This window comes from Thermobia domestica, chromosome 12 (assembly GCF_964235325.1).
Source record: "Thermobia domestica chromosome 12, izTheDome1.hap1.1, whole genome shotgun sequence".
Lineage (NCBI taxonomy): Eukaryota > Metazoa > Arthropoda > Insecta > Zygentoma > Lepismatidae > Thermobia > Thermobia domestica.
Genome location: NC_137465.1, coordinates 164,964,594 through 164,988,084, shown reverse-complemented (window position 1 = coordinate 164,988,084; position 23,491 = coordinate 164,964,594). Strand labels below are relative to the sequence as shown.

The following is a 23,491-nucleotide window of genomic DNA, read 5'->3' as shown; positions in this document are numbered from 1 at the left end:
AAAATGTAAAAATGTAACTTCCAAAAACAAAAGATACATTTCGGCGAGTATTTGTTTTATTCCTAACAGAAAAAAATGGGTATATCTAGTTCTTTAGGATAATATTGCATACAATGATGCAAAGCAATACCATCAAAAATTTTATCAATCGAAATAAGTACTATGAAAGTAGAGAAACAGAGGTTTTTCTCCGAATTCAGAAATTGAAAGGACGGGATAAAAAGAGTTTTCGCTGAAGAACTGTATATAATAAGTGCAGTCACCATACCTCTTTTTCTGAAGGGGCACCGTGGCCGGGTGGTAGAGTGCTTACCTCTGGTGCGCAATTTGATCCTCGGCCAAGTAAGTTCGTGGTGGACACTATTTTGTCCATGGGTTTTCTCAGGGTACTCCTGTTTCCTCCCACATTCTCATTCCACCAAATCTTCCATCATCATTAACCTGCCTTAATAACCCGTCTCTCTTAGTGTAGATGACATAATCGTTGATTCATCTCATTTCATCTTAAAATGTATTATCGTACTACATAATGTCGTATACTCTGTTATTATTATGTTTCATAATCTATTTACTCTTTTTTAAAAAAGAAATTTTGTTTAACATTGATAATGATGTTAAAAAAAAGTTCTCTATTTTGTCTCGTATCGAGCCTATGGACTTTGTTTTTGTTAAAAGTTTTAATTCTTATGCGAAGCTATCACAAAAGTTATATGAAAATATTACACATAAATCGAAAATATCTACTTACATACACATGTATAAAAAGAAGAAACCATAAATGAATACGTGGTTTTTGTATCCATTTACCACCTCTAGGGTATGCAATATTTCAGGAAAATTGGTAGTTCATGTCTATATATTTCTTGCGGTTGCAAAAATGGTATCAGTAAATTTACTTTCCGCATAAGGGTCACATTTGACTTTCTGAATTTTTTTCAATAAAGACGTGTACATTAAGTATATGATTAACGTAATGTATTCGAGAGCATAATAAACTCAAGTAAATACGTTATAACTTAGAAGGTTGCGACAGATAACTTCCCAACTGTATACTCGCAAGCCAGCAAGGCTATAAACTTTCATCGTTTCATTTTTGTGTGTTTGAAGTCGTTGTTTCCCTTTTATAATAATGATAACACACATTTCAAAATTAAGATTTAGCATACCAACCAAAATGCTCAAAAATTAATAAATTACATAAAAATATAAAGTTCTTTAAGTAATATTTTTTCATAATTCCTTTCTCTGAAACTGAAATTTAAAGTGCCGTTTGTGTTGAGAAAGAACATGGTATAATAAAACTGTAAATGTGTTTCTCAGATGGTGAGAAATGTTTAATAAACCTATATTAGCCGGAGGTGCAACAGGAATTGTTTATTTGGTAACGTTATTTGGATGTTTGGTATAAAAAAGATTTGGAAATTTAAATTAATATTTTTAGGTAGATCAATATTTCGTGCTTTATTTGTGGAATTGTCAAGTCTGAGACGATTCTTATAGGTAGAAGAAATTCGTACCGTTTTATGAATCGTTTGGACTAGTTAAAAGCGAATTTATGGGGTGATGAAGAGAAGTAAAGAGAAAAGAATATTCATTTCAAATCTCTATGTAACCATATATTAAGAGATATAAAAGAAAAGTAAGGAAACATCCTGATTTCACCGACTTCGATTCCCACCCAGAATGACACTTTATTTTTAGAAATTTGGCTTTATTTTGGGCTCTGTTTGGTATTTGAACTCAGAATCAACTAGGTATTGGATTATCATGAGGTCATATCCTTTCTCATCCCCTCCCTTTCCTTTCTTCTTGCTTTCAAGCACACGGACCCAGAATCTCCTCGTATTAATGTAACATTATGTAATTAGGGTATACGCAGTTGATTCATTATAACCAGCTCCGTTATATATATATATATATATATATATATATATATATATAGATAGATAGATAGATAGATATATGTAGGCCCTACTATGTGATCAAAAGTATCCGGACACCCCCCAAAATATACGTTTTTCATATTAGGTGCATTGTGCTGCCACCTACTGCCAGGTACTCATTATCAGCGACCTCAATAGTCATTAGACATCGTGAGACAGCAGAATGGGGCGCTCCGTGGAACTCACGGACTTCGAACGTGGTCAGGGGATTGGGTGTCACTTGTGTCAGAAGTCTGTACGCGAGATTTCCACACTCCTAAACATCCGTAGGTCCACTGTGCTGATGTGATAATGAAGTGGAAACGTGAAGGGACACGTACAGCACAAAAGCGTACAGGCCGACCTCGTCTGTTGACTGACAGAGACCGCCGACAGTTGAAGAGGATCGTAAAGTGTAATAGGCAGGCATCTATCCAGACCATAACACAGGAATTCCAAGCTGCATCAGGATCCACTCCAACTATGATAGTTAGGCGTGAGGTGAGAAAACTTGGATTTCATGGTCGAGCGGCTGCTCATAAGCCATACATCACGCAGGTAAATGCCAAACGACACCTCGCTTGGTGTAAGGAACATAAACATTGGACGATTGAACAGTGGAAAAACGTTGTGTGGAATGACGAATCACGGTACACTATGCGGTGATCCGATGGCAGGGTGTGGGTATGGTGAATGCCCGGTGAACGTCATCTGTCAGCGTGTGTAGAACCAACAGTAAAATTCGGAAATGCTGGTGTTATGGTGTGATCATGTTTTTGTTGGAAGGGGTTGCACCCCTTGTTGTTTTGCGTGGCATTCTCACAACGTAGGCCTACATTGATGTTTTAAGCACCTTCTTGCTTCCCACTGTTCGGGGATGGCGATTGCATCTTTCAACACGATCGAGCACCTGTTCATACTGCACGGCCTGTGGCGAAGTGGTTACACGACCATAACATCCCTGTAATGGACTGGCCTGCACAGAGTCCTGACTTGAATCCTATACAACACCTTTGGGATGTTTTGGAACGCCGATTTCGTGGCAGGCCTCACCGACCTACATCGATACCTCTCCTCAGTTCAACACTCCGTGAAGAATGGGTTGCCATTCCCCAAGAAACCTTCCAGCACCTGATTGAAAGTATGCCTGCGAGAGTGGAAGCTGTCATCAAGGCTAAAGGTGGGCCAACACCGTATTGAATTCCAGCAGTACCGATGGAGGGCGCCATGACTTGTAAGTTATTTTCAGCCAGGTGTCCGGATACTTTTGATCGCATAGTATATAACTAGCTAACTAACTAACTCTATGGCCTATGGAACCCGGAGGTTCAATGCCACGTTCGCAAAAGCTCTCCACTGACTTCTATCCTTAGCTAACTGCATCCAGTTTCTACTTTGTATTCCAATCTCTGCGAGATCCATCTTAATATTGTCCTCCCATCTGCGCCTAGGTCTTCCTAATGGTCGTTTTCCGATTGGTCTTCCTGTCAAGACTTTGAAAGTGTTTCTACTTTCTTCCATTCTAGCTACATGACCCGCCCACCTAAGCCTCCTAGACTTCACGACCCTAACAATGTTGGGTAAACCATATAAATTATGTAGTTCCTCGTCATGAAGTTTCCGCCATTTCCCATTCCCGTTCCTCTTGGGTCCGAATATTCATCTCAGGATCTTGTTCTCAAATACTTTCAGTCTATGTTCTTCCCTCAGAGTAAGTGACCATGTTTCGCAGCCATACAAAACAACAGACATGATTACCGTTTTGTGTATTTTAAGCTTCAAATTTCTCGACAGAATTCGCGACGACAAGAGATTTTGAACCGAATAGTAACACGAATTCCCTGCTTTTAGTCGACATTTAATTTCTCCGTGGATATGATTTTCCTCTGTTAATATTGATCCTAGGTATTTGAAACTATCCACTTTTTCAAAAGTATTATTTAATATTTTAACGCATCCATAGTTTCCTGGCATAGTATATATATATATATATATATATATATATATATAGATAGATAGATAGATAGATAGATAGATAGATAGATAGATATAGATATAGATATATATAATAAACTTCCTTACACAACGAATAACCTAATGACATTATGTAAGCTTGATATAACTGGTACATGGATTCCTGATTTCGAAAATGAGAAATATCGCAGTAATACATGGAGGAATTATGCTTATGGTGACATAGAAATAGGACGACAACAGACGTTTGAGTTAACAACTTGAGAAAACTAGGAAAGGGAGAGAGACGCAGTTAAACCAGTGACAAGATAACAGCAGTCTTATTCTTCGAGAGATGAAACCGATTGCAGCCATTTGCTCTAGGGTATAATTTCTATCAAGCGACAGACACAGACAGCTAACTGACTTCAAATTCGTTTTCTGTCCCTATGATACCCGAGTCTTGCTGCTGCTATTTTTATAGAATTTGTTCTGTCATTTCTAAATTAATTATAAATGTATTAATCTGCCTGTATATGCTATAATTCATCCCCACCATGTGGTATGTTATTACCTATTATAGTTTTGACAAAATTCTTAAGTCAGGTAGAAATTACATCCCAATTTTAAGCACAAACCACGTAACATAACATTTAGGAATTTATACATGTATTAATTTAGCAGTGGTATAGAGCAGGGTTGATATGTTTAAAACAAAATGTTTAAAACATGTTTAAAACGAGGGCTATTGTTTTATTCAGTTTGTTTTAAACGTTTTAAACAAATTGTTTTAAACGTTTTAAACAAATTGTTTTAAACGTGGTTTTTTTTCGATGCTGGTTGGACATGTTTAAAACAACTAAAATATCAGATTGAAGAAGCTAATTTAATTTTCTAACAAACAACCCATCCTCCGCGGGGTTTGTGCATGAAGTAAATTACACGCAGAGTTATATTCTTATTATAACAGCAATTACTGAACGAAATTCTGCACATCAGTGTGCTTATAACTAAACCAACAGAAGTTCAAGTGAAGTATTTGAACATTTCATGAGATATACACCATTGAAAAGCTTATAGACCACAAATTCCAACGAGATAATATGCGTGAAATTCCCGCCGTATTCGTAGAAAAAGAACAGACATAAAAAATCATTAAAAACGTGAAAATATTGACTTTGCGGGGCCCTGGCAACCCTTGCAGTTATCTGCGCTGACAAAATGATGCTAATGTGTAGGCCACATACTTGTGACAATAATATAAGAAATGGTAGCCATTGCGTAATAAATTCGTTTTATGTAGGAAATATTTTTAAAAAATATATGCGCAGAAAAACATTCATTGAATTAGACATTCTCTCCCCTCCCCCACTATAGTACCACGTCCATATGCAAATCATTTTTGCTGCACACATCATGTATACGAACAAGAATTATGCTTCTAGACCACTTCAGTGAAATATATCTTGTGTTATACGGGACCGTCCCGAAAATAAATGTAAATTAACCAAATTTGACCCCCTCTTCCTCTATAAACAACAAGTACACATACAGGTTACTATCATGTAGGGGACTACCTCATTGCTTCACATACCAATTTTTATGGATGTACCATACAGAGGGGAGGAATACCCGCCAAAACCTGATGAAAAAAAAATTTATGAAAAAAAAAACTTCATCCTCCCTCTCTCGGCCGTACATACGTACCCCGTATATACATAAAATGCAAGTGACGGAAAGCTTTGTCTCTCAAAAATACTTTGGTACCAAATCACCTTTCTAGCTTAATTAAGGACTGAGCTATTGATGTTTGTTGTAAAAGTAAATGTAATTTACGTCAAAAAACTGAAACTCCAAAAATTGGCTAATTTTGTCCCCTCCCTGCTCCCCATAATAAGCAAGAAATACAAATCAGGGTTGGCAAAAACCATGGTTTTTATTGAAAAAACAAAAAAACCGTTTTTTTTGTTTTTTTTTTGTTTAAACCAGGTTCTTTTGGTTTAAATAATTTGCTCTATATATTCGTATCATATATGGACAGAAATAAGTTTGTTTCGCCTTGATGTTATTATGCAACTACCGGGTTATGCTGGAAGGGATCACATAAGCTTAAAGCGGAATAAAAATCGTTTCTCGAGTTACATCCGAGAGAAATTGTCCTCCATTTGAACTCGGAATCAGGACTAATTGGCCACAAATGCGATACGTCTGCCGACTCACTCACGAAGGAATCCTGATAAAAATACGTTGTACTGATCTTTACATGCTTCTTAATATAACTGTCAAGAATCATTTCAGAAGGACAAAAAGATAAACAGTTGCACAAGTGAAACCATTATACAGAATTACATATGAACAATTTCAAAGTACTACGGAGTACAAAAGAACTAATTTAGTTCGAGTTAGTTAACAGCAACTTTTATTGGTCCAAATTAAAGAAATACAACGACTTAATTTGCATATTAGTAAGAAAAGTGAATAAAGATACGAATTATTTGAGTCCACTTTGGCTCAGACTCATTTATACATAAATAAATACCAAAGAGACTTCTCATTTCACTAAATGTCTCTCGTGGGGTCTGACCCCCCCTCCCCCACACAAAAAGTACGGCATTTCGATGTATTTTATCAATAGTAAACATTGAAACGAAACAATATTTAGAATTTTTCTTTGATTGCCATTAAATAAAAACAATAATAACAACTACAAAAAAATCACAAAACAAACATTTATAAACATATATATATATATATATATATATATATATATATATATATATATATATATATATATATATATATATATATGAAGTTGCTTATGCAGTATAATCTTTTTGAGTAATGAATGGGGAATTTAGGTCTGAATATAATACGAATAATATACGGGAGTGAAACGTGATAACCCACAAACGTGTGTTCATCAAGATTTTACAAACACTTACACTTTTAGGAACATTTTTCGTTTTTTTGGTTTAAACCAGCCAACCCTGGTACAAATACACGATATTACCATGTAGTAACCTACTTCATTGCTTCATGTAACAATTTTTATGAATCTATCCCCCAAGAGGGAAATGGCCCCCCAGAAACTGTTGAAAAAAACACGATATTTACTCTTCTCCCACATACATAAAATGCACACCAGCAAAGCTGCATCTTTCAGGAATAAATTAGTACCAAAACCATCTTCCAGTCTTAATTTGAGGTTTAAGACTGAGCCATTGAGGTTTAAAGCCCTGACACAGCAATTGCATCAATGGGCGTTTAAAGATTAAGAATGCAGACGACCAGTAGAACGTAACACAAAGAAACTAAACTACATATTCTGTGAACGGAGATCGGGAAAATCCCGATTATTTTCTCCGGAATTGAACATTTGGGCGGATCGAGATTAGGGAAGTTCCCGAAATTTGATCTAGCGGTTGAATATAGATGGCAAGCAGTACCTAAGAGTGTAAAAATGTAATATATATGCTTATGTAGATTATTGTTTTAAACAAAATAAACGTTTTAAACATGTTTTTTTCTTGTTTAAAACAAAGTACTTTGTTTTAAACGTTAAAAACGTTTTAAACAAAAAAAACATGTTTTAAACATAAAAAACGTTTTTTATGATTTTTTTTTTTAAAAAATGTTTTTTTTTCATCCCTGGTATAGAGATCGTTTATCAGCATTACAAGAGTTTGTAACGTACAATTCCCAAAGAAGACAGCCAGAATAACCAAATATATGAATAAAATAAGTTACCTCCAACAAAAGGGAAAGATATATAAGGTTGATATTCTTACGTTAAGATACACCACGCCAGCGTATTGAAGAAACTAATAGTAAGACCAGTTATTACTGTTAGATTCGTAGCAACACTAAATAAGTTTCTTCTGATCTCATATTCTATTGAAAATAGTTGTAATTGTTAATATATTTGATTTTTCTGTTTCTTAGACCAAGAAGAGCGATCACGCTCTGTGGAAGGCTTCCGGAAAGGAATGAAGGACGTTTTGGTAGCAACTGACGTGGCTTCGAAAGGTTTAGATTTCCCAGAAGTCCAGCATGTTATCAATTACGATATGCCTGACGACGTCGAGAATTATGGTAAGATATGTGCAAGTGTAGTAGTAGTAGTAGTAAATCAGATATATGTTTAAAAAATAGTGTTTAAGTTTCAAGATATTCCTCGAAGGTCTGACAGCTATAATAGAAAGTCTGAGAAATATTAATTTAGGTGTGTGAGTATGTACATAATGATGCCTAAGTATTTAGTTCCTTGTTTACGTGATAACGCCAGTCCTAATTATCAGATTGTGTTTCCACACTAGCTCTAGTTGTAAGTTTTAGTATCTTTCATGTACCTCAAGGGAGGAAACTGGTCGCAGTGATCTAGTGGATCTCTTAAAGTAAGTTAGAGGCTACATGCTTTCTGGTAGAGCATTTAAAACAAGACAAAACAAGGTATATTTACGCGTATATATATATATATATATATATATATATATATATATATATACAGATGGTGATCAGAAAAATGGAAACACCTGTAGTTGGCAACACGTCAGATGTATGGGTTGGCAGTGGTGTCGTGGCGCCCGCAGCGCCGGACCGCTGGTGGTGGTGTGTAAGGTCCGTCTCCATACTACGTCAGGCGCAGTGGAACAGCAGTGTCCAGTGGCTGCAGCAGACGGAGGTAGTGTAAAATGGGAGACCTCTCAGATTTTCAAAGAGGGCAAATTGTTGGTGCGCGATTATGTGGAATGAGTGTGACGGCAGTGGCTACTGTGTTAGGTGTGTCGCGTGGGACAGTGTCGAAGGTGATGACGGCCTACACAACACACGGGAAAACCACATCGGGGAAGTGGAACAGTGGGCGGAAGAAAATCATGAGTGACAGGTCACGCCGGACAGCAAGTGTGGAGCCACTGCGGAGCAAGTGACAGAGGAACTCAATCAGCAACTCCCCCACCCTGTTTCGACAATCACAGTCCGCCGCGAATTACATGACATAAACTTACGGGATCGTGTTGCACGGGCCAAACCGCTCATCAGGGACCATAGCGCTTTCGCACGCCGCAAATGGTGCCGCGACCGTGCCACTTAGATCGTTGAGGACTGGAAACGTGTGATATGGTCGGATGAGTCATCCTTCACCCTATTCCCAACCATGGGCCGTGTTTATATGTGGAGAACGTCCAAAGAAGCTTATGATCTGCAGTGTCTCCGCCCAACTGTGAAACATGGCGGCAGCTCGGTGATGCTGTGGGCCGCCATATCATGGTTTTCATTGGGTCCTGTGGTCACACTTAGCGGACGAATCACTGCCAACGATTATGTCGCAATTTTAGGAGACCACTTGCATCCTATGGTTGGGATCTTGTTCCCGGACAATGACGCCATCTTCCAGGACGATAATGCACCCATTCACACAGCTGGCGTTGTTGCAGCGTGGTTTGAGGAGCATCGGGATGAAGTTCAACACCTCCCCTGGCCCGCCCAATCCCCAGATCTCAACATAATTGAACATCTGTGGTCCGTCTTGGAAGCACGACTTCGGCAACGATTTCCACCTCCATCCTCTCTCACAGAACTGGCACGAGGAATGGTGTAAAATTGCACTTGCTACATTCATGACCTCTATGCCTCCATCCCACGTCGTATCAAGGCTGTTCTGAAGGCGAAAGGTGGCCCGACAAAATATTATCTGGTAAGTTGCAATATCGTTCAGGTGTTTCCAATTTTCTGATTACCATCTGTACATATATAGGAGGGGCGTCCAATAAGTTGTCTACCTAGACAGGAAGGAATGAAGATGGGCTCACCTGGTCATCACTGTTTTTCAATGTAAGTCCCCATAGAGGTTTATGCACCGTCGCCACTTTGTGGGTAACGAAGAAATCCCAGAGAAATAATAATCTTCATCATGGCCTGTTGGACCTCTGTGGTGGACCTGGATGGACTCCTGTTTGCTCTCAGGATCACAGTGGTGGATCCATGTTTCATCACCCCTGTCACCAGTTGAGCCAGGAATTCGTTCTAGTCCTCCTCAAAGAAGTCCAACAAGTCTTGGGACAACTGTATCCGGCAAACATTCGCTACGCGCCGTAACACAAACACTCTGCTCATGGCCACTGCGTTGCTCCAACTGACCCCAAATTGTGCAGCGGCGTTCCCCACAGGGACCTTGGCGTGCATATCAGGCGTCGTGGTGCTCCGCTCATCCCTTCCTGGCTAGGTAGATAACGTATTGGACGCCCCTTGTATATATATATATATATATATATATATATATATATATATATATATATATATATATATATATATATTATATCGCCTGTTTATTTCAAAAACGACGTAACTCAAAAATCGCACTTTTTAACTTATGGGCAGAAAATGAAAGCTAATCTTGATGTCTATCTTTGGTAAAAAATTCACAGATGTGATTCTAAAACTGAGCGCTAGAGAGCACTTTGTATCGCTCCTTTGCCCATTTGTTTTCATTGCGTTTCGAAACTTTAAACGTTTCTCCTGGAAACTTAGAAATTTTGAGTTATGTCGTTCTTGAAATAAACAGGCGATATATATATATATTGAATTGAATTGAATTTCTATTTATTTCAGCGGGCGAGGTTCAGCCGGAGGCTGCTCTGCCACCTAACCCTTGTCATCATTACAAAGAAAAGAAAGAAAAAAACAAAGACATAAATAAGATAAAAGATACAATTAACAACATAACATGATACATTCAATAATACTAAGGATAAATAAAACGCTCAGTAAATGTAAATAAAAAAAAAAAACTATACTCATACCGTTAGTCCAATTTCAGTCCAATTTTATACTGTAGTAAACCTTTCATGTGTGCCAATGCTTTGTCTCTGATTTCTAAATAATAATTTTGGAGTGATGATTTAAATAAGTTGTACGGTTTGTCAGTGATTGACTTTGGTAGGGAATTCCAGATTCTTACTGCCGCAATTGAAAATGCTTTCTCTATTATTTTTAAAGAATGCTGCGGCATATTCAGTTTATTACTACCTCGGGTATTGTAACAGTGAATCTCTGATCTACATGTTAATTTATGATGCAAGTAAGGTGGTGTTTTATGTAAATTTATTTTGTATAGTAAACAACAGTGCCGGAAATATCGTCTTCGGGACATGGTTAGAATATTGTTTTCATTACGTACCGGCAGAATATGCTGAGACTTTCTGTAATTGAGAGAAAAGTGTATAGAGTAGTTCTGTATTTTCTGTATTGCCCTAGTATTTTGAGTGGAGAGGGAGCTACTACGTATTGAATCGCATTAATTGAACAGAGGCAAAATGAGTGTGTTAACAAGATATAGTCTTGTTTCTTGCGACAAATAGCCTTTTAATTTATAAAGCCATCGTAAGATGCGCTTAGCATTAATACACTGTTCAGAAATGTGTTTATTCCAGCTAAGCCTTTGATCTATTATTAAGCCTAGATGTTTTACAAAGGGAGAAAATTGAATATTGAAATCTACTACAGTTACTTTTAGGTAATCAGGGTTGACTTTGCTCAGCTGATGTGATGTTCCCAATACAGTGAAAACACATTTTAATGGATTAAGTAAAAGACCATTCTTAAGGCACCAGTTGCTAACAGCTGAAAGATCCCTATTAAGTAACTCTATGGTATCCGTAATATTTTCAGGTGTACTACTGATGAGGATCTGTGTATCATCTGCACAGAAGTAAACTGATGAATGTTTTATGACTGTAGAAAGATCTGCAGAAAAGAGTGAAAATAATAGGGAGCCTAATATTGAACCTTGCGGAACTCCTGCCTTTATCAGGGAACAGGTAGATACCTGGGTCTTTTCTCTGTTTAGTATTACTTGCTGCTGTCTACAAGAGAGATAGCTGTAGAACCATTTAATATATATAGGTAGCATTTTTCAACCGGGGATCCCATTCAGCTGTATCACCAAAAAACTCAATCGTGAGGGAGAAAATCCCGCAACTGTAAAATTCTCCAGTACCAACTTCCTTACAATGCAGTCCTAGCTCCCATTTCCTACGGAAGCAGAGTTCACACTGACCTTAAAAGTCAGAAAGACCATGGGAAGTCAGGAAAATGCTTCAAAATATACCGAGTGTCCGGGAAATTGGTATATTTCATAGAAGTCAGAGAAAATGCAACCAGTTTCACGAAAATATTTACCTATTATTCAAGCGATGTCAATAAACATTACAGCTCCTTACAGAAGGATGAAGAACACTTCGAAGAATCAATTCAAATTAAAAAAAGATTATGATCAAAAAGGCTGTAAAAAATAGTTATCTTTAGAAATAAAGAAGCTTGGGAAGCACTAAGGTTATAACTTTTAGAAAACTTTGAAAGAAGAACAAATTAAATAAAAAGAAATTTAGATAGTATACAGTAGAAGAGATAACGAAAGAGAGAGGCCAAATTATGATATATATATACAGGGTGAGTCAAAATAAGTGTTACAAGCCAATATCTCGCGAACTATACATCATATAAGAAAAATATTAAGAGACAATGTACAATACAGAGGGGCCTAAGAAATGAGTCAAACATTAGATTTCCCCCGCCCCCCATTTTGGGGGGAGGGGGGTGAACGTGAAATTTTCAAATGGGAACATAGGTCGAGTGATACCTCGTTCGAAAGAGCTTGAAAAATTGAACAATTTTTGTAGGAAACAATTTTTGATATGGGGCACCGTTTTCAAGATGGGCCCCAAAAATGGTCCTGTATTCGATAAAATTTCCAGTACTTATAAATAAGTGTTACAAGCCAATATCTCGCGAACTATACATCATATACGAAAAATATTAAGAAACAATGTACAATATAGAGGGGCCTAAGATATGAGTCAAACACTAGGTTTCCCCCGCCCCCCATTTTGGGAGGAGGGGGTGAACGTGAAATTTTCAAATGGGAACATAGGTCGAGTGATACCTCGTTCGAAAGAGCTTGAAAAATTGAACAATTTTTGTAGGGAACAATTTTTGATATGGGGCACCGTTTTCAAGATGGGCCCCAAAAATGGTCCTGTATCCGATAAAATTTCCAGTACTTATAAATAAGTGTTACAAGCCAATATCTCGCGAACTATACATCATATACAAAAAATATTAAGAGACAATGTACAATACAGAGGGGCCTAAGAAATGAGTCAAACACTGGGTTTCCCCCGCCCCCCAATTTGGGAGGAGGGGGGTAAACGTGAAATTTTCAAATGGGAACATAGGTCGAGTGATACCTCGTTCGAAAGAACTTGAAAAATTGAACAATTCTTGTAGGAAACAATTTTTGATATGGGGCACCGTTTTCAAGATGGGCCCCAAAAATGGTCTTGTATCCGATAAAATTTCCAGTACTTATAAATAAGTGTTACAAGCCAATATTTCGCGAACTATACATCATGTACGAAAAATATTAAGAGACAATGTACAATACAGAGGGGCCTAAGAAATGAGTCAAACATTAGGTTTCCCCCGCCCCCATTTTGGGGGGGAGGGGGTGAACGTGAAATTTTCAAATGGGAACATATTGTAGGTCGAGTGATACCTCGTTCGAAAGAGCTTGAAAAATTGAACAATTTTTGTAGGAAAGAATTTTTGAAAATGGGCACCGTTTTCAAGATAGACCCCAAAATTGGTCCTGTAAGAGATAAAATTTCCAGTACTTATAAATCGGAAACGGCTAAGTAGAAAAACATGAAACAAAAAATGAAAAAGGTAAACGCCATAGGCAACGTGGAATGGTGTTGTCGTGGTGCCCCAGGACCCCATCATGGGGCCCCGGGAACAATTTTAAAATTTCAAATCTGAATATAGGTCGAGTGCTACCTTGTTTGATAGATTATGGAAAACCAAACAGCTTAGAAAAAAAAATGTTTTGATTTCGGGCAAGCCTGTTACAAAATGGCCGCCGGAAATGGTTCCACAGTCAGATAGAAAGTGCAGTGTTCAAACTGAGTGTTACAAGCCAATATCACGCGAATTATTGCATCAAATAAAAAGTGTTAAGAGTCCATGTACAATACAAACAGGCCTAAAAATATGTCGAACACGAGGTTCCATCATCATACTGTAAGTGAATAACAAGTAAAATTTTCGGAGGCAAAATCGACCTATAACGTAATAATAATAATAATAATAATAAGAAGAAGAAGAAGAAGAAGAAGAAGAAGAAGAATGCGCAAAATAATAATAAAACTAGTAATAATAATAATAATATGAATGAAAATAATAAGGCAATGAATTATACTAATACGTATGCGCAAAAAGACGTCGTTCCTCAATCACTACAACCCTATGAGAAAGGGATAGGAAGGTACCTATTAGGCCCTACTTGTAGGCAACATCTCAGCATGTGCCCAGTTAGAGTAAGGAAAGCCCGTCAATGTCATTGCCTGGGGAATGGAACCGATGGCCTTCGGAACATAGTACAACGATAACGTTGTATATTGCATTAACAATCTATACCATCTTATAAAAAAAAAAAGGATCAGAGGCGAATTATTTGAGCCGTTTTATACAAAGAAAAGAAAGTTGCAAAGAAATATCTTTAGATTATTTTTGATCGTCAACTATTAATGTAATCGCTATGGAAACGTAATAAATGTAAGTGTAAGTGTGCAGACGTAGAAAGAACGGGATATAAACTTTGGTGATAAGTTTTCCGTATAAGTAAACGAACACTATCGTATTGATATTATTAGTTTGGGTAGCGTTTGAATAGAGCAATGGCGGTGTTTGATCATTGTGTAGATATGTTGCTGGTGTTGGGGGAATGTAGAAGAAACTATCGTAGCGCGGCACGAATGTATGCAATGCGCTATCCCCAACGCCAACAAACATCTCACATGGCATTTCTGCGATTGGAGAGACGTTTGCGGCAACATGGTAGTCTTGTCCGGGGACGAGGTAGGGGTCGTTACCGCTCTGCAACCAATGAAGAACGTGCAACAGGAATATTGGCAGCAGTGCACGTAGACCCACATGTTACCACGAGATATCTCGCTCAGGCCAGTGGAGTTAGCCAAAGATCTGTAGTGCGTATTTTGCACGAGTACATGTTTCATCCGTATCATATCATCTTACATCAGGAACTATCTGGCAATGATTTTCATGCCAGATTGCAATTTTGTCTATGGTTGGAAGGTATGGAAAACAGACAGCGCAACTTCATATCCACCATCTTGTTTAGCGATGAAGCTACATTTACAAACACAGGACACGTAAATCGACATAATATGCATTATTGGGCTAGGGAAAATCCACTATGGCAGAGAGAAGTTGCTCATCAGCATCGGTGGTCTCTTAATGTATGGTGTGGCATCCTTGGTAACCATATCATTGGGCCATATTTTTTTGATGGACGTCTTACTGGTGATACCTATGCCGCATTTATCAGTGATGTACTATACCCGGAGTTGTTAGAGAATATTCCTTTCGCTGAACGTATAAGAATGTGGTATCAACATGATGGTGCTCCAGCACACAACGCACGTCAGGTCAGAGCCTTATTGGACCACCGTATGGCGAATAAATGGATTGGGCGTCGAGGTCCTATTCACTGGCCTCCACGATCTCCTGACCTAACCCCACTTGATTTTTTCCTCTGGGGTTATGTTAAGGATCGGGTAATGTCCAACGTACCAACAACTACTGATGATATGAAGGCGCGTATCCAAGGTGTGTGTGCATCTATCACTCCAGAGATGCTACATGATGTACGAACATCCCTATGCCGCCGCTTACGGAGGTGTGTGGAGCAGGATGGAGGACATATCGAGCATCATTTGTAACATGGTAAGTGTTGAAATTATTTGCTTTACAGTGATTGAAATTACAATTTTTAACATCGCACATACCCGTAGAATTACTAAACGTTATCCTACTACTTTACAGGATATTAGGTTGTGGTAATGCTGTTGTGACAGGCTTGTCTGAAATCAAAACAACTTTTGTAGTAAGCTGTTTGGTATTTCACGATCTATCAAAGAGGTATCACTCGCCCTATGTTGCGATTTGAAAATTCCATGTACACCCCTCCATACAAAAGCGGGACGAGGGAACTTCTTTAACACAAATTTCAGGCTTTCTGTATTGTACATTGACTCTTAACACTTTTCTTATTTGATGCGTAGTTCATTGCGTTGATATTGGCGTGTAATACTCAAATTGAACACTGCACTTTCTATCTGAATGTGAAACCATTTTTGGCGGCCATTTTGAAACAGGCTTGCCCAAAATGAAAACAAATTTCGTACGAAGCTGTTTGGCTTTCCACGATCTATCAAACAAGGTATCACTCAACCTACAGGTATATTCCCATTAATAATTTTGAAATTGGTCCCGGAGCCCCATTATTAGGGCCCTGCGGACACCACGACAACATCATTCCACATTGCCTATGATGTTTCCGTTTTTTATTTTTTGTTTAATCGTTTCCTACTCATACGTTTCCGATTTATAAGTACTGGAAATTTTATCGGATACCGGACCATTTTTGGGGCCCATCTTGAAAACGGTGCCCCATATCAAAAATTGTTTCCTACAAAAAATGTTCAATTTTTCAAGCTCTTTCGAACGAGGTATCACTCGACCTATGTTCTCATTTGAACATTTCACGTTTACCTCCCTCCCCCCAAAATGGGGGGCGGGGGAAACCTAATGTTTGACTCATTTCTTAGGCCCCTCTGTATTGTACATTGTCTCTTAATATTTTTCTTATATGATGTATAGTTCGCGAGATATTGGCTTGTAACACTTATTTATAAGTACTGGAAATTTTATCGGATACAGGACCATTTTTGGGGCCCATCTTGAAAACGGTGCCCCATATCAAAAATTGTTTCCTACAAAAATGTTCAATTTTTCAAGCTCTTTCGAACGAGGTATCACTCGACCTATGTTCTCATTTGAAAATTTCACGTTTACCCCCCTCCTCCCAAATTGGGGGGCGGGGGAAACCCAGTGTTTGACTCATTTCTTAGGCCCCTCTGTATTGTACATTGTCTCTTAATATTTTTCTTATATGATGTATAGTTCGCAAGATATTGGATTGTAACACTTATTTATAAGTACTGGAAATTTTATCGGATACAGGACCATTTTTGGGGCCCATCTTGAAAACGGTGCCCCATATCAAAAATTGTTTCCTACAAAAATTGTTCAATTTTTCAAGCTCTTTCGAACGAGGTATCACTCGACCTATGTTCCCATTTGAAAATTTCACGTTCACCCCCCTCCCCCCAAAATGGGGGGCGGGGGAAACCTAATGTTTGACTCATTTCTTAGGCCCCTCTGTATTGTACATTGTCTCTTAATATTTTTCTTATATGATGTATAGTTCGCGAGATATTGGCTTGTAACACTTATTTTGACTCACCCTGTATATATATATATATATATATATGTGTGTGTGTGTGTGTTTACTTACTTATGAGTGTATTCAGGGTGCCGAGATATTATATTAGGGTATAATTATTGTTTAGTACTAAAGTTTTATTGTATTCCAAATACAGGAAATTTTACTGGAATGGTAGGGACCGATTATATTTTTTCCCCTAAGTTTCACCATAAATAATGTCGCGGATGAGGGAAAATCTACTTAGTTATGGAAATTTAGGAGAATGGATATCTGAATTTCAGTGTGAACAATGAAAAACTAATAAATCTTGCGTGCTTCATAGCCACCACATCATCTGAACCGTAAAAACTTTCTCAATCCACCCTAAAATCGTCTACTAAAGTCTTATAATGAGAACTAGCACATTAAAAATCTCAAAGCTTCACGGAAAGAGTGCCAGAAACTATTAGATGCAAAACATGTTCTGTATTTGATATCGGTTTGATCTTCCAATACCCCATTACAAAGATAATACATACTTTCTACAAAGTGCATCCAAAAAGCGAATTTCCCTAGGGCGGTAAGCATACAGAAGACACAGTGACCTTCAAACATATATTGCCACGAACATAGCACAGGTGATACCAACATATTCATCCAACATATCCATTCCAACATATTCATCAGCGGAATTCAGTCACTTGTCATACCGTAGGATCAACTTTTGTATTCCGATGCCATGAAACTAAACCGCCTGTGAGTGGAACTAGTGTATGGCAGCCGTCTTCAATTAATTATCACTGTCAAAATGCTTACCGGACAGGATTTTTTTTTAACGTCCCACGGTTATGCACCGAAGGTAAAGGAGATGGTGATGATGAGATGGATTTATGATGGAAATGGGTGAACTCCGAGGAAACACATGCACACGGTGTTTGTCCACCACAAATCTCACTTGACTGGAGCTGGAATCGAAGCAGGGACCCTACGCGCTAGAGCTGAGCGCTTTACAGCTGAGCCACCACGGCTCCACCGGATATGAATGTTTCGAGTTGTAAGAAGATGAGAAAATCACTCGGAGCAAGATCCGAATTATACGGCGGCTGATAACCGATCTTCTGCAGTCACTCCACTAAAATGTGTTTGATCATCCTCCTTACAGTATGGATCTTGCTCCGAGCGATTTTCATATCTTCGTACACCTAAAGAAATTCCTGTCCACTAAGCATTTTGATAGTGATGAACAAATTGCAGACGGCTGTCATGCTGCAAGAGTATTGAGTATTGGTAATTGTTGACTCAAATCGAAACAGGAGTTGAATCGCTAGAAAGAAGACTAGACAATGAGTGCAGTTAAGAATGTAAATTAAGTTGGAGGAATCTCACAACCACCGGAATGGTATGAGCCGTGTCCAGAAAATAAATTTCCCTAGGCATTAAATACGGACACGACACAGTAACCTTGAAACATTTATTGCCATAGATACAGCACAGCTAACACTACTTTTCAACGTACTCACCTTCGGAATTCACACACCTGTCGTACCGTTTGATAAACTTTTGTATTCCGATGCCATGAAACTAATTGAGTGGAACCAGTGTATGACAGCAGTCTGCAATTGTTCATTTCTTCTAGCACTAGGTTTCACATACCCAGTTACAGACACTGATGGGTTATTTTCTTGAATTAAATTGGCCAGACCTCTACCATGGTTATCGGCATAAACGCTAATGCATATCTTTCCGTCAGCCTTACTTTTTCTTTCATTTTCAATTCTCAGTCTAGCACTTTCATTACATAACACATCATCACTTTTAGTAACGGAGCCATTTCAGTTACTGCGCACAGGTTTACCACTTGTCACTTGGATTGCTTTCTGATCAGATACTTTCTTTCCGCGATTTGAGTGTAATTTATTTTACACTCAAGCTATCTTTGTTTTCTTTAGTGGGGTTTCTTTATTCTCTTCTCCGTTTAAAATCTGAAAACGATTTGAATTACATACAGGTGAAGGGTTTAACACTTAAACTAGAAGGAGGTCTTGTTCCTTTCACAATGAATGTCCATGTTGGTTCGCGGGATACTACTATATCCATATTTATTATTAATACGTTAGTTCCTACATAACCTTCGTTCACTCTGCTACTGCGGTCTTTTAGTCTAGTTCTTCAAGAAGAATGTGTATTTCTTCTTTCCAAACTTGTTTACCAGTCAGCACATGAAGAGCACACGTTTTCATGTTCGTTTTCAACGTCGCGTGACGTAGACAATTTCATGAGTGGCGTAGACAGTTTGTTTTGATTTGGATCTTGTTATTTCTAAGTGATTTCTTACCTTGAGGTCACGTGTGGAACACAATGATTGTACACTATTACTTTTTTTTGCACCTTTTACATAATATGTTAGCCAAGTTTATTGTAGATTGATACATTATGGGCATCTTCTGTTTCAATATTTATAATCCTGCACTGATATACAGTGAAACCTGTCTATGTTGGCCACCATCGGTTCCATTGATAAGTGGTCAACTTAGACAGGTGGCCAACTTACAGAAAATAGGCGTGATTAGTGTGTTTTTAGAATATAATTTCTAGTATTATCAGTGGCGTATTTACTATTTTGCTTCGGGTGGGTTTGATACATTTATTCCTGGAAATGTGAAAATTCTGTAAGATATTTGATTTACTTAAAATAGTGAATAATATTTCGGAGGGCTTAAACCCGGAAGCCCCCTTAAATACGCCACTGAGAGTAATCATAACAATATACGGTAATAGAAAAAATATGTATCTTATGGTGGTTTTTCTAGACATATTTCTTTTATTCTTTTTGGCACACATGCACATTCTAATTTTGTAGTTCTTGCATAGTATCCTCTACCATTTGTTAATGAGTTACAAATGTTTCCCTCCGAGGAAAAGATATTTTGAGAAAATCTTAAGGGAATTCCTATCTTAAAACCTCCGCCTTCCTTTCGACAAGCCGTCAGGTGCCAATAGTTGACAATTAAGATGGTTAGCTTTAACCTTGAATTACTAAAGCTCCCCACTGATGAAGAGAGCCCTTATAGCTAAAGGTTTTACCAAAAGAGACAGGGTAAACAAATACGTACAGTCATTTCCCGAATTCCTGTACGTGATTTTTGTTATTCACACCTTCTTCTTTCACCAGCTCTTTATCAGGGCTGCGTTCTAGTCATTGACCTCCAAGAACAAATCGTGGGAATCCATGCTTCTTTGTCCTCAGACATAAATACAGAACATCTGCCTCGGGAATACGAAAGAGTTAAGAAAAATAACAAAACGGTATTTTTCGTGGCCAAGATACACAAGTAAATTTATCATTATCGTCATAGGGTTCAATGTGGCCAACTTCCAAGATAGACAGGTGGCCAACTTACAGAGTAATAAGCAACCTATGTCTTATGGAAAAATGCAGGTTCAAGACGAAGCAGGCCAAGATAAGCAAGTGGCCAACTTAGAGAGGTGGCCAAGTTTAAAGGTTTTACTGTATATACAAAAATAAATTTAAAAACTCTTAGCACTTTATTATAGTCATCACATTGTTATACATAACAATCTACACAACGAAATTCTTTCAATTTATTATAATATGTTCCTTATTACTATTTATTATATTTATGTTAAAATCTTGCTTTATAAATTCCTATGATTTAGATACATACTTAAATCCACCGTTCCGTTTCATTTGAAGAGATAGCACACTACTATTCACCGTCGGTGATTAATTTGCACAAATTTGCCGTTCAAAATGTAATTCATTTCCACCGACTTCGCAATACTTTATGTTTATCTATCTCGTTCTTAACGTTTGCCCATTAGTGTATTTACCCTGCCCGTGTACGTTCGGAAGACACAAAATCTCAAGAACTACTTGATGTATCGCCATCAGTATTGGCCTGGATGTACAGGGTTAAAAAGTTGCATATCAAATTCTTTGATGAAGGTGATATTCAAACCAGATGTGATAACCATATTCGATTTTTGGGTCGGAAGTGTCCCAAGGATATGCTCCATCTCCGCTCTTTTTCAAAGCCGGAAGTAACAAAACTCAACCACTTTCAATTCTAGCATTGATTGCTATGAAGTTAAAGTGTAGCAAATAGCGAGTCAAACATCCCAAGAATATTTCCGTCTCCACTCGAATCTCTCTATTAAACCGGAAGTGGCAGAGATGTCCACGTTTAATTTTAACGTTTAACAGAGTGATATTGGCGATAGATAGCGAGAAGTAGGTTTCTGCAATTAATTAAGTATCCCAAGAATACGTTCCATCTCCACTCTAATCTATCTACTAAAACCGGAAGTGGTAAAAATGTACTACCGCTTTCAATATTAATGGAGAAAATATCATGCCATACAAACTAAACTCCTTCACTTGGTGTACATGCGACTTTGCCACTTGTCTTTCTTTTTATCTTCGCCAATTTATATAGTTTCAATTATTTTTCTCACAGACTTTTCAATCTGCCTTATCACACTTTTTATATTTATTATTATTAATTTTATTTTCTGTTCATTACTTTTTTCAGACTTTTTGTATATTACACAAAACCTCACACTTTTCTTACAAAAAAAAAAAAAAAAAAAAAAAAAAACGCTCCCGTTAAATTTCTTAGTTGTGTGATATTTTGATTCGTCACATCTTTCTGAACATAAGCCACAATGACCACAACAAACGAAAAGCCGTTATTAAGGCCTTGAAATAGGGTTACGTACTAACCAATCTTTATAACTTCAGTATAATTGTTTCTAATTAAGTGTCGCTTTCATTTGACAAATGCTATTTCTAATAAAATAAAATAGTTGGTTGACTGGATGATGATCCAAAGATAATTTTTAATACATTCATGTCCTGAAGTTAAGGCACACCACGGAAAAATGACACGAATCCAGACAGGGGAATCGATTGCTGATCTCTTATCGAACCTATGAGGGAGGTACTCAGGAAACTTGCTTAAGGTTGTATGACACAGAAGCAGAACAAATCGCATCTGTAAGATACATGAGTTTTTAGTTTTTACTGTGAATCTCAAATCGGTCCTGTTTGATATCGCCAGAATTGTTCAATATTGGGTTTGATCACCCTAGTAGCCATCAGGTTGCACAGCGCGTCCCCATACTGAGGATGAGGCTTGCCAGAAACTTGTACGGTAATATATTCCGCTCTTGAACAAATACCTGTCTGAGATCATTCAAAGTCTCAAGTGGTATATTTCGGATGCAATCAGATGTCCAAGGACCTCCCAGACGTGTTCTAGTGGATCTAGAACCGAGGAGCATGGTTGCTACTCCACAAACACAATATCCTTATATTCCAGGTATTCATAACATGTCCTTCATTCGCGCTACGCACTACCAATTTTATTAAACAAAATCGCTGTAGCAGTGCATGGTTTATGATCTGGGTTGGTGTCGTGGGGTACAGACACTCTTGCATATATTTTCTCAGGATAGTGTGGCGGATGCGATTTGACGGAGCGTTATCGTGCAACAGTACATGTGGTGCTTACAGTCCTAGGTTTCGTTGAATGAACAATAAGACCTCCATCACAGGACGCAGGTGGTGAAGGAGTACCTGGAACACAAGAGTATCACACGTACGGGTGATCACCACGCTCCCTGGTTCATAGTTCGATTAAATATTTCTGGTACGACTGTAGACATCTGATTGCAACCCAAACCCCACCACCTTAGACCCCTGTAGACGTCTGATTGCAACCCGAAACCCACCACCTGGAACTCTGAGACTCCAGAGGACTTCGGATGGGCGTTTGTGCAAGAGTGGGATGTGTTACAGTAGAAGCTTTTGGCTGATTTCGTCCGCAGTATGGGAACACTGTGTGCAATTTGTATAGCCATTCGGGTGATTAAACTCAATGCTGAACTTTTCTAGTGATGTCAAACGGAACCGATGTGAAATCCACAGAATGAACCCTCAAAAGGCAAATGTATTATAGTCCTCATTTGGTGTGTTCCTGTGTCATATGGCCTTTAGCGTGGCTCCCAAGTATCACCAACACGTTTGATTCTGCATATCGGCCACTTTCCTGTCTTCATTCATGTGTCACTTTCCCAAGGTATCCCTTAATTTCTGGACGCTATTGTATTAAAAATCCATTTGTGGATCACTCAGTCATATAATAATTTAATTAGTCCATTATTTTAAGCATCTTAAACAGCTTCAATGTTTGGATAATTGTGAAATGAAAGTCATATTCAATTAGAAATAACCATATTGAAGTTCCAA

At 38.0% G+C, this 23,491-nt stretch overlaps 1 protein-coding gene across 2 annotated transcripts in view; it reads left to right on the top strand.

The window, feature by feature from the left end:
* abs (ATP-dependent RNA helicase abstrakt) overlaps positions 1–23,491 on the top strand; it is a 77,462-nt gene that overhangs the window by 47,066 nt on the left and 6,905 nt on the right. For both annotated transcript variants that reach the window (XM_081734371.1, XM_081734370.1), the window contains one exon: positions 7,818–7,967. In XM_081734371.1, coding sequence (XP_081590497.1) covers positions 7,818–7,967 — 150 coding nt within the window. The remainder of the gene's footprint in view (positions 1–7,817; positions 7,968–23,491) is intronic.